General features: G+C 34.8%; 1 protein-coding gene across 1 annotated transcript; it reads left to right on the top strand.

Moving 5' to 3' along the window:
- The first annotated feature begins 452 nt into the window (after positions 1 to 452).
- On the top strand, positions 453 to 2303 carry LOC119076774. Its single transcript, XM_037183729.1, has one exon. The coding sequence runs from the start codon at positions 623 to 625 to the stop codon at positions 1691 to 1693; it is 1071 nt and encodes a 356-aa protein (XP_037039624.1). The 5' UTR covers positions 453 to 622; the 3' UTR covers positions 1694 to 2303.
- The last annotated feature ends 11743 nt before the right edge of the window (positions 2304 to 14046 follow it).

Raw genomic sequence — 14046 nt, forward strand, 5'->3', positions numbered from 1 at the left:
AAGGAATCTTAAATATTTTATTGATTTCCTAATTTGATATTGGAAAATTGATTAAAAATTCTTCTTTCTAATTGCTCCAACCGAACAAGACTTCAATTAAATTTCGTAAATTGTATTACCAATGAGCCATGTATATATACTTCTCTTCTGAATATAAAATTCTCTTGGAAACGAAATGCCGATTACATTTCAACTCAAAACTAAAAGGTTTTCACATTTTCTATTCCACATTTCCTTCATGTAAAAATTAACAAACTTCCCCAGTAATAAGAGCATCCATCTCAACTAATTATTGTCTGTTTTAAATTTTATTAATTCATGAAACAAGTAAAACGAATATGTCATTTATTTCATGGATTGGATGAGTTGAGCCTAAAATCTAGGCCCTAGATGTCACCCACATTTCGAGACAAAACTGAATCTGTTTTTCTATTCTATTTCCAGATTTCCGAACACACCTTGCTGCGCTACTCATCGGACGAAGCATCACCACCAACAGTAAAGGCAGTTAGACGTAAGCGCACAAACAAGGACTGGGTATTAGTGGACACTTATCCTACATACGATGATGCTTTGAATGAAGTGAAGGCTCACTCCACATGGTCAATTTGTTCCAGTAACGATGAATTTGTCACGTTTCGCTGCACGAAAGTTAAAAAAAACATTTTTGCAATGCCAGTCCGGAATGCGCATCGAGCTACACAAAAAAGACCTGGGTGCATCATTATTTGCTTCAAGGAACGAACACAATTGTAGCCAGCTGACACAAGCCGCCTCAAAATTAACACCCGAAGTCAGACAGTTCATTACAGAACTACATGCGAGAGGATTGAAGCTGAAAGCTGTTCAAGACGAATTCATAAAGGCAAAAAAGCCGTTACCAGCGAGATCAGTATTAGCAAACGAAATAGCACGTCTACGGCGGATGGACACTAGTCAGGCAGTTATAAAACTAAGTGAGCTTCATGATCTCTTGAAACAACATTCCACGATTCCCGAAGATGAATGCAAAGCGTACGTTGTCGATTTTAAAATCGCAGATGAAAATGAAGTGCGATTCGATTTTGTTGTGTCCAGCAAAAAACTTTTAGATCTAAACACCCGGTCCCAGGTTTGCAATGCTGATACGACCTACAACCTTGTCTGGCAAGGTTACCCTGTACAAGTGACTGGACACACCGATTTTAACAAAAAATTCCATCCTTCTGCTATATCCGTATCGACCAATGAAGATGAAGAAACGTATGCCTTTATATTCCAAACGCTAAAGGATGGAACGAATCTGGCTCTTTCAAAAGACTTGAAACAATCGATTCTAATGGCCGACGGGGCAAAGGCGATTTCCAATGGTTTCCACAGAGCATTTGGTTCCGATTTCACAGAGCTGATGTGCTGGTATCATGCTAAAACCGCCATGAAGGACAATATTACTCATCTCGTTCCAAAAGAACATCAAGAACGATTGCTGCAAGATATTGATCGTTTACAATTATCACAAACACCAGCAATGTTTGACAAAGCCTCCGTGTTGTTTCTAGAAAAGTATTCAAAATTCACCGAATTCGTCGATTACTTCGCTCAGCAATGGTTACATTTACATCGAAATTGGTATGAAGTTGCGTGCGTGGATCGCGACATCAAAGCACCGGGTACCAACAATGGGTTAGAACTGTTAAGGATGAGAAAACATTAAGAAGGTTGCTTCCACTACAAGAGTTTTTCCAGTTGCTATTGACTTGGGTCGAAAGTTGGGGAAAACGATACGATGGTGGTGCAACCGTCTATCACTGGGATGTCGAAGTTGATTTACCCTTGGAAACCAGAGCTTATCAGTGGGTTCGGTCGAAGAAAGAGATAAGACAACATCCGTCTGCCAATTTTTATATGGTACCTGCCGGGGATTCAATCACTTTAGAGCATTGGGAGGACAGCTTAATTTGGGAAACATTTGATCAATTCACAACCAATTTGTTCAAAGGGTGGAGTACCAAAGTTGATAACGACTGGAAGAATGGTAGTTGCAACTGTCCTTCTTTCCTAAAAGACTACATGTGTAAGCATGTCTATGGTATCGCAATGTGTCTAAAGCTTGTGACTCCACGATATGAGGCGAAACAAATTCCTCTAGGTCAAAAGCGTAAAAGAGGTCGCCCAAAACTGGCGAAAAAAGCTTTAATTAAACAATAAAAAAATGAAAAAAACCGATAAAGACTAAATCTTTTTTATTGTTTAAAACTTTCAATATTCGTTTGCTTAATACTTAATTGCTCTTAATTTTTATCTCTCTAATATTTTTTTCAATAAATGCAACTCGTATCAAGTTTTTATTTTGGATTTTATTTGCAATTTCAGGGTCATTTTGTTACAAATCGGCAAAGTTCAAAAACAAGCCATTTACAAAACGAAAGATTATTGAAACTTCATTTTAGCTGCGGTCTGTTTTCTAGTTTTCGAACTCAAGGAAGATAAAATAGTTACAAATGTGAGTCGTTGTTCAAAATCCAGACACAAACCCTTGTGAATGGGTTAACACAATTCACCTTAATATCCATCTTAAGATATATAGTTCCACTGTTCTAACTCAAGTAAACAACTTGAAGCGCTGCAGGCTAATTTTTTAAGATTTTTCGATTTACCACTCATGTGTGCTAGATTCGTCTCTAATGATAACGATCTTCAACTTTTTTTTACAAAAACGAAAAAAGGAAAAAAAGTAAGATTTTGCGGTGAGGGTCAAACTTTAAAAGTTTAGGCTTTTTATAAAGTCGAACAACTATTACTAAAACCAATACTTTAAGGTATAGATTCTTAGAAATTTTATATTGTATCAATACAGTTAGAGACAATGCAATTTCAGGATGAATTTGCTTCAGCTGTTTTTAAGCTAATCCAAATATAAAAACAAAACTGTTTATAGGTTTCTTTCATCGTACAGTAAAAACCCAATGAAAGTATACTCAATAGGTGGGTAAATCCACGTATTTTGTGACAGTGATTTTTCTCTTTCACTCTCACAACATCACCACTGTATTGTAGCGATAGCGCTCTACAATATCCATTTTCACATTTGGTAACATGACTTACTTTGGTGCATATTCGTACATTGAAAAGAGACAAAATTCTGTTTTGGTAACATGACTTACGCTGGAATTTCCCAGGTATGGTCTAATGTCAAAATTTCTATGGAGTGTAGGAAATAGCAATTTCATATAAACAAACTCACCTTTCAATGATTTTAATTGAGAGGTGAATTTTTTAGATAAAATCGCTATTTCCTCCGGATTGTATGGACATTGGAAAGACTGACTCGAAGGAGTGACGAGAGCAATTTCCTCAATCTATTTTACATCGTGAAAACTAAAAAGGTGTTTCATAAAAAGAGGCCCTAGAAACCAAAATAGTCCAGGGCGCTGAATATGCAATTAGAGCGCTTGCTATGAAAACTGACTCAAGTTTCAAAAATTTGTATGCACATTACATGACGTAATAAAATTCAAAAATTGAGATAATTTTCACTAAATTTTGGAATTAAAAAAATTAATTTTGGAAATAAATAAAATAAAAAAGATGATAAAAAACTAAATTCTGAAAATGAAAAATTTAGTTTTGGAGATAAATGAATATATTTTACAGATAAAAAATTTAATTTTGAAGATAAATATATATTAAAATGAAAATTTTAAATTAAAAATTGGAGATAACGATATTACAAAAATGGAGATAAAAAATAATTAAAATGAAGATATTAAATTCAAAAAAGGAGACGGTATGACTCCAAATTTAATTTTATTATCTCCTGTTTTTAATTATTTATCTGCAATTTCAAATATTTTATCTTCGACCTTTAATTTTATACCTCCATTTCTGTTTTTTATATCTCCTTTTTTGATTTTTATATCTCCTTTTTTGATTTTTATATTTCCTTTTTTGATTTTTATATCTCCCGTTTATTACTATCCGTTTATAAACAGCAAATTAAAATACTCTGCCAAACATCGAGAGCTAAGATTTTGGTAAAATTATTTAATCTGCTTCCAGTTTGTCTCATATGCCACGAAAAAAGTTTTATTCTTAAAATCGTGATCGTTAATTCACAAGTATTTTCAGCGAATGACGATCGGGTACGCATATATTTACTCTAACAAACAAATAATATCACATGGCGATGGTAATCAAAATTGAATAACGTGCCAAAAAAAGTACGGATTCATTCAACAGAAATTATGTATAACACGTCTGGTTCCTCTGTGTATCTATATCCATCAAAATGGAAATGTAAATAAAGTGAATATCACACCATAATATCGAAATTGGATACTCTATGTAAAAAGTCGTACAGGAAGGTTATTTTTATGGTTCTTTGATTCAGTTTTTCAAGAGCGAAAAATGTGTTACATCGACTCGCTTAAAATTCAGAAAAAGATTCCTTGGATGACTATGAAAAAATTGTGCGATTCCGTAAAAAAAAAACTTTACAGCAAAACCAATAATGAATACACTCATTCGTACACATCAGTTTAACCAATAGTTTGGAAAGTGTTAATTTACCACAATTAAATCAGATGATAATTAAAATAACTAAGTTTATTATACATTCATACCGCCTCACTACAGTGTACATTGTATACGCTGTGATCTGTCACAAAAGGTAGTTTTAATAAAAAGATTTAAATGAACGAAACCTCGACGACACACCAACGGCATTGCGAGTGCTGCAAGCGAGAAATGAAACTAGCGAAGACGATAAAAAATAGTAATAACATCGAAAAGACTCGCACGCACGAAACACGCAACTGTTTTATGATAAAACTTTTATCGACTGATAGGCAAAGAAAGTCATGAGAACCTAGTTCTCTGGGCTGGAAATAGAGCAAAATATGTGATAAGACTAACGAAGTAATAGATTTTGTATCAGTCTAATCAGATCAAAAGAAGTAACAGAATCGATAACTAAATTGGTGATTTCATTTCTACCTGAATTTGTCCTTTCCTTTTCTTCGAATTCCAATCTCTAAGTTAGTGCTAGATTTGGCATACCATGAAACACAGATCTAGATATACTTCCCTTCATCATGCAAATCACTCTATCCAATACGGCAGGTCCTATCTTGGCTATGGCGGACGGGTCGGTCGGCACAGCTATACTGATTGTCATGTTTTGCAAATGTTCCACGTATGCGAAGGTAATATTTTAACAGATAACGAGAAGCCCAGTATTCTCTCCCAAGCCTCAGCTCTATTGGGGATCGTTTGAGATTCCCAATTTCGCCAAATGTTTATTCAACTCGCAGTGTGTAGTGATCGCTTCTTCTACTCTTCTTTTGCAACATCTGCCGTTGTTGTAGGCATTCCATTGTTTTTTGATCACAAAGATCGTGGAATTAAAATGAAGGGTTCTCTCGTTGCTTTGATGATGACCTGATTTTTCAGTCCTAGTTGGCTCCTTTGATATCTTTAACCAGCTTAGAGGAGGTTTTTAGAACACTGAAAAATCGTTACGTAATTTATGAATGATCCCATAGCCATTAACTACTCGATGTCACATCATATCACTATCGATATGTAACTGCGTCACCAGATATATTGCTATGTATCGTGCGAGACTAAATGAAAAAATAAAATGCAAATTTAACATTAAATAAATACCAGCGCTGTGTAGAATTGCACGAGTCTCGTTGAATGGGAATTTGATTACGAAACTGACATTTTTTTTCTCACTAAAAGTTTATTTTATTTATTTTATATCAATTATACATGCATTAATGCACCCAAGAATTGCAACAACTCGTTGTTGGTGATGTCAGTTATGCAGCTCTTGAATGCATTGCGTATACAAATATTATATTACATTTCATGAACGTGTCTTTGTGAAGACAATTTATTCAAATGAACTGAACGGAAAGATGCAGCGATACTTACCTTATTTGTGCGGCTAGCTGGTTTGTTTTACGTTTTGTTGCAACGCAAAATATTAATTTCGCTATTGAAACTGAATTATAATTAAGCTGCGTTGCACTGTTGAATATTGATTTACATCAACTGTTAGAATCAATACCCAACTCTTAGCGGAAAATAGGCATACCTAGCTTTTATACATCGCAGTAACAAAATGCTACTAAAAGCCTAAAATCGTACTTTCCCTAACATTTGCCTCAATGGAAATGTTAACTAAGGTACGTGAAAATTGTCGATTCGAGGCAAAGTCGATCACAACACATCGTATGCATAAAACTTTATGTACGGCAGTGCGATATACATTTCGTCATTCTGTCACTTTTACGCACTAGGGCGGAATTGTGTGCAGATACATTCACACACTTGCGTGATTTGGCTTACATACACTACGCTTAGGGAGTAATTTTCATTTCACTACGACAACATCATTTTCCCTCAAATTTACCAAAAACGTGGTAAGTATTTTCGAATCGATCTAAGAAGAATATTGCAATTTTTCACAAAATCGCAGACTTTCGTGTACATTTTTTTCGCATGCGTTAGCATTAATGATATGTGAAATAGAACAAAAGCTCCGTGTCAGCTAAAACAACTCGAATTTACACTAAACTTTCTTTTTGTATCTATATGTATCGCTCACCAGACGCAACATTCGACCAGACACTCGGCTGCGACCCCAAAAATAGAAAAAACAGAACAATCAGCCACTGCCACAGTCTAACCATTCAGTTATGCACAGTCTTACATTAAACAAATTTTCGATGTTTATAACGCTGATTCGAGTGTTAATTACTCATCAACAAGCGGATTTTTGTTTCCAAGCAAAAATGTACATACGTCGTCTCACGTCGTTGGAGTAGAGAATCATCTTTTACATTGAAAGTGACGCTTGCTTCTCGTTCAGTAATTAAAATGTATGCTCACTCAATCACGTCTGTAAGATGGAATCAAAGGCTCTATACCAGGCAAAAGTTGACCGATTTTTAAACGTCGGATTCGTTCTATAGAGCCTTTGATGGAAGTCATTTTTTTTTAATTGATACTCGAATTTTGTTTCGAATTTTTCTCAAGTTCGCGTCTCCTATAAAGTTTGTTAACAAGTAGTACGTAATATCCGTCTAAGAGGATTGATCTAAGGCACTTTTCTAGCCATCATTTGCATGCGTTTATCGACATCAATTTTTTATTCCAAGTAATGTGAAACACCAATACTCTCTCCAGCAAACAAACTTTGTTATGACGCTGTCAAAATGCAACCTTATTTCTTTATTTGTAGAATCACGTACAGTCAGAGGCAGTGAAATTTCAGCATGAATTTGCTTCAGATATTTCACATCCGATCCAAACATACAATCAAAACTGTTCGTCCTTGTTTATACGGTTGAAGCTGCTACACGCATGGTAGTGGTACAACCATTTAAAGACGTATAAACGGTTGTGATTGTTTGAGTGGGACAGCTGAAAAACAGCTGAATAGGTGCGAGTTGTCCAAAAAAGCCGTTTCGCTCATATTGAATGTGAAAAGCGATTTTATGGTTGATTATCGTAGATGGATCGACCAGTAACTCGAATCGCGATGTTGGCAAGCTGGGATCGGCTTGGTTTGGTCTAGGGAGCCGACGTTGCCCAACACTTCTTTTCGCTCTATGAAATTCTGATTATTGAAAATTTATTTAAAAATATAAAATGAAATATTTTTGACATGGTTCCATGGGCGAAAATATTCCGAAAGGTGTCTATTTTATGTTAAAAAAGAAAAACATTAATTACTTTATAAAAAGCATTTCTCGGATTTTCCAGATTTGCACACTTTTTTGGATTGATGGGCGCCAGCTTGAATTACAGCGCCACCTGCATACTTTCTCAATCACTTATATTTTTCTCGTATGCAGAAAGGTTCAAGGAACACAGTATTTTTTTCCTACTCAATTCGGATTAAAATTCAATTTTATAGAGCCGAAAGAAGTTTTAGCTAACGGCGGCTCCCTGGCCCAGACCTGGCCGATCCCAGCTTGACAACATTGCGATTCGAGTTCGTGGCCGACCCACCTATGATAATCAACCATAAAATCGCTCTTCACATTCAATATGAGCGAAAGGACAGCTCACACCCGACTATGAAGCAAATTCATGCTGAAATTCCACTGCCTCAATCTGTTCTGTTGACTAATTTTTAATTTTACATGTAATTTGCCAAGACCGCGTTGCATTTTTACCACCCTAATGATATGAATGTACATAGTTAGGTTGCTAGAGACGGTATTTTAATCACTGTTCTTCTGTATTCCGAATTGCTGTTTCCCCGAAAATCGTAAATAAGAATTATAAAACTTGAGATGAACATAGAACTGCTCTGTGTCTGCGTTAATCATTAATCTAAATATTTATTTTAAAAATATCATTTACTGTACATAATCGAAGTTCAATTATTTGTTTGTCTTTTTTTGGTAGAACGTATCACACGTGCGGAAAAAAAACTTGTTTGTTTTTGTGAGTAGTTCATTGAATAAATTGACAAATTCCAAAGTCAAGAGCATCCTGTTCTCGTAAAAACTTCCGGTATGTAAATCCAGTCAGGTAGTTCAGCGATTTTCCACTTAGGGAAATAGAACACAGACGAAGAAGGAAAGAGAATGAAAATAGAAATTAAATGAAAAATTTCTCACAAATGCAACGTGCATTTTGTCGGCAATTTATTTATCGTCAGGAACCTGACATAAACAAATATTGATCTGAAATACTGTGTAATAAAGTGTCGATAACGTCGAGCATGAATGCTACCATTCATAAGATATTCTCTTGATTTTCAATCAGTTCAATTGCTGTGAAGTAACAAAAAACTGTACATCCGTTCCGACACTAATTAATTTTATTGGCTAGTTCTTTTGTTCGAAATCGGATTTATGAAATTGCAATCCAATTTAATGAAAAAACTGATTTTCCCACAGAACTGCACAAATTTTCCATAAAATATTTGGTTTACAGTTCAAAATAAATGGAGATGTGCAGTGCCTTAGTACAGCTGAGTTCACCAGCTGGTCCACAAAGCCATACACATTCATTACAATACACATAGATGATTGTCGACGTAGTAAATATGAGTGAGTAGCTTTCACAAGTCTTTGGATTGTTAAACTATAGCAAGACCCATCTGGTGAATTCAACCGAACCAACAAAAAAGCCTGCACATCTAAAATGTGAAAGGACTGTGAGACCACATGAAATGCACTTCTATACGCTACAACTGGCACAGCTGCTATCAAAACTACGAAAAAAAAATATTCTCTGTGTTTTGAGCTCATTCAACAGTCAAGAGTTTCATTTAATTAATTCTTTCGAATGGAAATCACTTGTATGAATAACAAATTCGAAGTGTGTGTGTGTGTGTGTGTTTTGTATGAAAATGAATATCTTCTTCAAAAACGAAGTGGATATAAGTTTTCATAACAGAAAAAAAAAATGAAAAAAAATGTTAAATATCAAAATCATTTTGCACAATTTCCCATATTTTTTTAGCTTTTGTAGGAGAGCTTACATTTAGTAGTTGCAGGGATAACTCTTTCCACACAGAACGATAATATTTAACCTTTAGATATTCGGTTGCAGAAATACCATTCTTTTTATTTAATTTGATGCGGATGTACAGTGTACACGAAGTGGATGACGGAGATTTTCCAATGTTTTTTACGGTGGTTCATTTCGAAAAAGAATCCATCCGTGAATGAGTGAGATGAGAGTATCACAAATTTATTTTACCCACTTTCACGTTGATCGTTGAAATTCAAACTGTATCATCCATCTGAACATTAAATTTTTTAGCATTGGAGACTATGCGGTACACTCACCTCAAAATAATCAGCAAAGAAATTCATGGCTTTGATTGTTTTTCGTAAATTTCAACAGTTCCACTTCCCATAACATGTTACACACATACAAAGGGTTAACCATTATGCCTCGAAAAGTTCGTAAGGAAATTAATTCCACAAGATTTCGTAAAATTCTATCTTTTTTTACAACGCTACTTATGCTACATTTACAAAGTTGAGTGAAATAAATTCCCCACAGCGCTACGTATCCGTGTACTTTGCGTGGAGCTTTATCCATGCTTTTGAATTCAACCAATCACAGCAATTTATTTATTTTACGAAAAATATTTGCGCAGGTGGTCAGTTGCGTAAATGTTGTAAAACGAAATTTGTTTGATGAAATTTAGAAGTTGGATGGATGAAAACTTGTGTTTTGAAGTTGGCTTGGGTCATCGTTGCACGAAATGTAAACAAGTGCGCTGCGCACCATTCGCTCTGGTTTTTTACACACAAGCCGTTTACATGTTTTACTTAGACGATAGAAAACGATAAAAAAAATAAATCAAAACCCACTCGAAACCGTAGCGATCCACTTGATACAGTATACATGAACGAAGTCTATTGTTTGGCGTGGAATTTGCGGAACTTAGAAAAACGGAGAGTCGGAAGTATTTTGAGGTGAGTGTGTAGTAAAATCAAATTCAGAAATTACATTCACTACTGCGAATATTCCCTGGTTTTCCAAAATGAACAAAAACGTTAAACGAAATCGAGCTGTTCTTCTTGTTTAAACACAATTTTCTTCTTTAAATCTCATGTTGACTTGAACGTTTTTATATTAAAATTTTATAGTAAATTTCTAGGAAAAGTTCAGTAACAAAAATTTACTTTAGCCGAGAAGCGTATAAATTTCATTTCAAAGGAACTAAAAATATGATTTCATAAGTGAAATATTTTTCCGCATTTCAAACATTGTATGAAGAGATTGATGGTAAAAAAAAATTCCAGCATGCGAGCTTATTTCGTATATTGAATGTGTTATTTTCAAGGTATTTATAGTACATTTCGCATCTATGAAAAAATTTGGCTATCTACGAGGAGGAAGCTAATGTTCTGGAGATTCGTCAAAATAAAAATCTCCTCACAAAAATTGGCAGAGTGAAGTAGCTTCCTGCGTCGAGCGAATTTATTTTCTTACTACACCTTCAGAAAATGAGTCATTATTTCATAGATGTGAGGGTTGAAACTCATTTTCTGAAGACTTAGTGGGCAATAGTAGATTACGTACTGGTTTGGAGATTTTTATTCTGATGAGTGTCGCCTTCGGCTAGAGCTGCATCCCCACAGAACAATGAAATAGCAGCCAATAATATATATTACACACTTGTCACGAAGAAGTCGAGGCTTGCCGAGACTGATAGTGACAAGTGTGTACTCTATTTTATCACATAAGCGAAAACGAGACAACAACATAGACCTGAAGTGTAATTTTTGAATTAAACTTCTTGTTAAGTAATTTTGACATCACAACAAGGCGCGTATGTGATAACTTACGTCCTTGTTGGGAACTTATTTTGAATTATGTGATTGTAGAAAAAGTCCCAAACAAATACCCAATAGAGTCAATGTACTAGAGGACTTATGGCTAACACATATCCACACACACCATTGTGAGGTCATGTCACCTAAAACATACTTATAATGACTAATTGAATATTGATACACATAGCTGCAATTTCAACGACAAACTGAATACCATTAATCCACTCGTGCAATAAAACAGGAATTTTTATTGTTGATAAACAAAATTGTTTTCATTTTATGAATTATTTTATTGATTGGGATTGGGAAGTGAATGTGGTGTCTTGAAGGTTTCGCTGGTGGAAACTGGATAATAAAATTGAATTTTATTGAATATAAAATGCGAAGTGAATAATCTTCAAGAAAATATTTCAACTGCAGGCGCTCTTTGCAGCAGGGACTATTTTTGAGAAATTCTTTGCGGTATTACTTTATAAATTTGAGAAATATTTTCTGAGAAACTTGCGAGATTTCTTTTTTTTATTTCAAAATTTAAAGAAATGTTTGAGAACCCGATTGCTTAAAATAGGCCCTGCTTTGTATCGCATGTTGTTTTTACAAAGTAAAAAGTTGATTAATTCAAACTGTGATTTTTCATCGATTTCAATATCGGCGACAGCATCGGGAAGGACTCTGTATCAGGCATGCAAATTTAATGTTATTGATTAAATACCACCACGGCCTTTTTTTCTTAATTCGATTAATCAATTAAAGGCAAGAAAGAAAACTTTGAACAAATTGATTAATGTCTGATCTTTAACCAAATCAATGTACAAAACGTATTTTTATTGCAGAATCTTTTATAACATGCCCCCAATAATACCCCCATTAATATACATTGTATGGCGTCGCAGCAATTTTATTCCCACTTTAATGCGATTTCGTTTTGTCTGGCCGGATAGCATTGAAGCCGGTGAACTTTTTCTTTCTTTAATTATTGCGAATTGTTTGAGTGAAGGGACGGGATTTTTATGATCAATGTGAATATTGGGAATTATTCAGACTCGGTGTTCGCTTTATTAATGTCAATTTATTTTAACACGATGAAGAAGACGAAGAAAAAAAAACTTTAATCTTTATTGTGCACACAGTCTCATTACGGGTCAAAAGAAATCGAAAAGGAATTTGTGCCGACGAAAAAAAATTATTTCATAAAATGTGCGCTGATTGCAAAAAAAATGGAAAATTAAGTCAAATTTATCATTAATTGACTGTGATGAATTTAATACCAGTCAGATCTTGACTGTTTGACTGTGAACCCTCAATTAATCAAATTTTTAATAAAACTGGCGTCAGAATAAAGGATTGTCACAGAAAATACAGTTTCTTGAACCCGCGCCCCGGTATCTTATTGAAGTGTTTTGTATTACCCACAATTTTCAACACAACATTTTCAACGTTTTTAATCCAACTGGTTCCCCAAGCGATGTCTGGAAATTATATGAATACAGAAAGGGGACAGGGACATGTCCATTTAGCGAATTATAAGAACAATGGAATTTCATTGCTTTAACTTCACATCGAATAGTCTGACGATGTTAAGGGAAGTGTTTGATACTTCAGAAGAAAAACAGTCGTCAGCCCATTGGTATTGCAGCTAACGAAATGTCATTTTTCTTATAATTCGCTAATTAAACATGTGTTCTTCATGTATTCAGTTATTCGTTTAGTATGCATAAAGCCATACTAAAACTCTTCTGCTTACATGGATACTATTGCTACAGGTATTACATTGAAATTGTTGTAACAAGAAGCTTAAAAGCACCGAAAGCTTCCTTTTTAATATGTACTAACGTATGGTGTCATGCCTACCATTTTATAACTTAGCACGAATAAGAGACTATTGCTGCCCTCAAATACGAAAGTCATTTCCTAACTGATAATGAAATACGACGCCGACCAACGCACTTCAAGCATGACTGGTATCAATACTGTCTCCAGCAAACAAACTATCTTAAAAAATCAAATTTGGGTGTAAAATGTTAGCTTATAGCAATCAAATACACTCCGAAATTATGTTCGACATAGTATGTTGGTCATACGGATTTAAGTTGTGTGAAAACATAGTTAGGATATAACTTCTGTGTGAAAACTCTAAAATTATTCTGCTGACCTGACGTGTTGGAGTTTATTCTGAATCATTAACATAAGTTTGAGCAAGGTTCTGAAAGAACAGGTTAAGACAACCTGAGTTGATCACGAAGGCGGTGACACACAATTGCGTCAACGGCTGCGAAGTTTATATGTAAAATGGAACTTTGAGTTTAAGAAACTCTGCTTCTTCATAATAAAATGAAATTCGGACGACTTAAAGTGAACAGACTCACGAATCGTAAAGAAGTAGCAGAGTTCGTCAAACGTCTTTACCACCTTAATAAATGTATTTTGTTTGCTAGAGAGTGTATTGCTGGTACTCTACATGCAGGACTAAAACTGGACAGTTTTGACACACAACGTTTTCATGCAAATTAGTGTTCTATTTGGCAGCCGCCATTAGAAGCTCTTTTGCTTGTAGTGCTTTGCGCTGGTATAAGATTCAACCCGTGGTCTAGTGCAGATGTGTCACAAATGTCCTCTGTCTATTATTATCTTTACTTACGAACTATTTACAATTTTATTTACATTCTAATGGGACAAGTCGTTTCTCTTATAATTATTGAGAACTACGACTTTTATGAATCCAGCGAAATATGACGTCAAATGA

The sequence above is a fragment of the Bradysia coprophila genome, unplaced genomic scaffold, assembly GCF_014529535.1.
Source record: "Bradysia coprophila strain Holo2 unplaced genomic scaffold, BU_Bcop_v1 contig_232, whole genome shotgun sequence".
NCBI lineage: Eukaryota > Metazoa > Arthropoda > Insecta > Diptera > Sciaridae > Bradysia > Bradysia coprophila.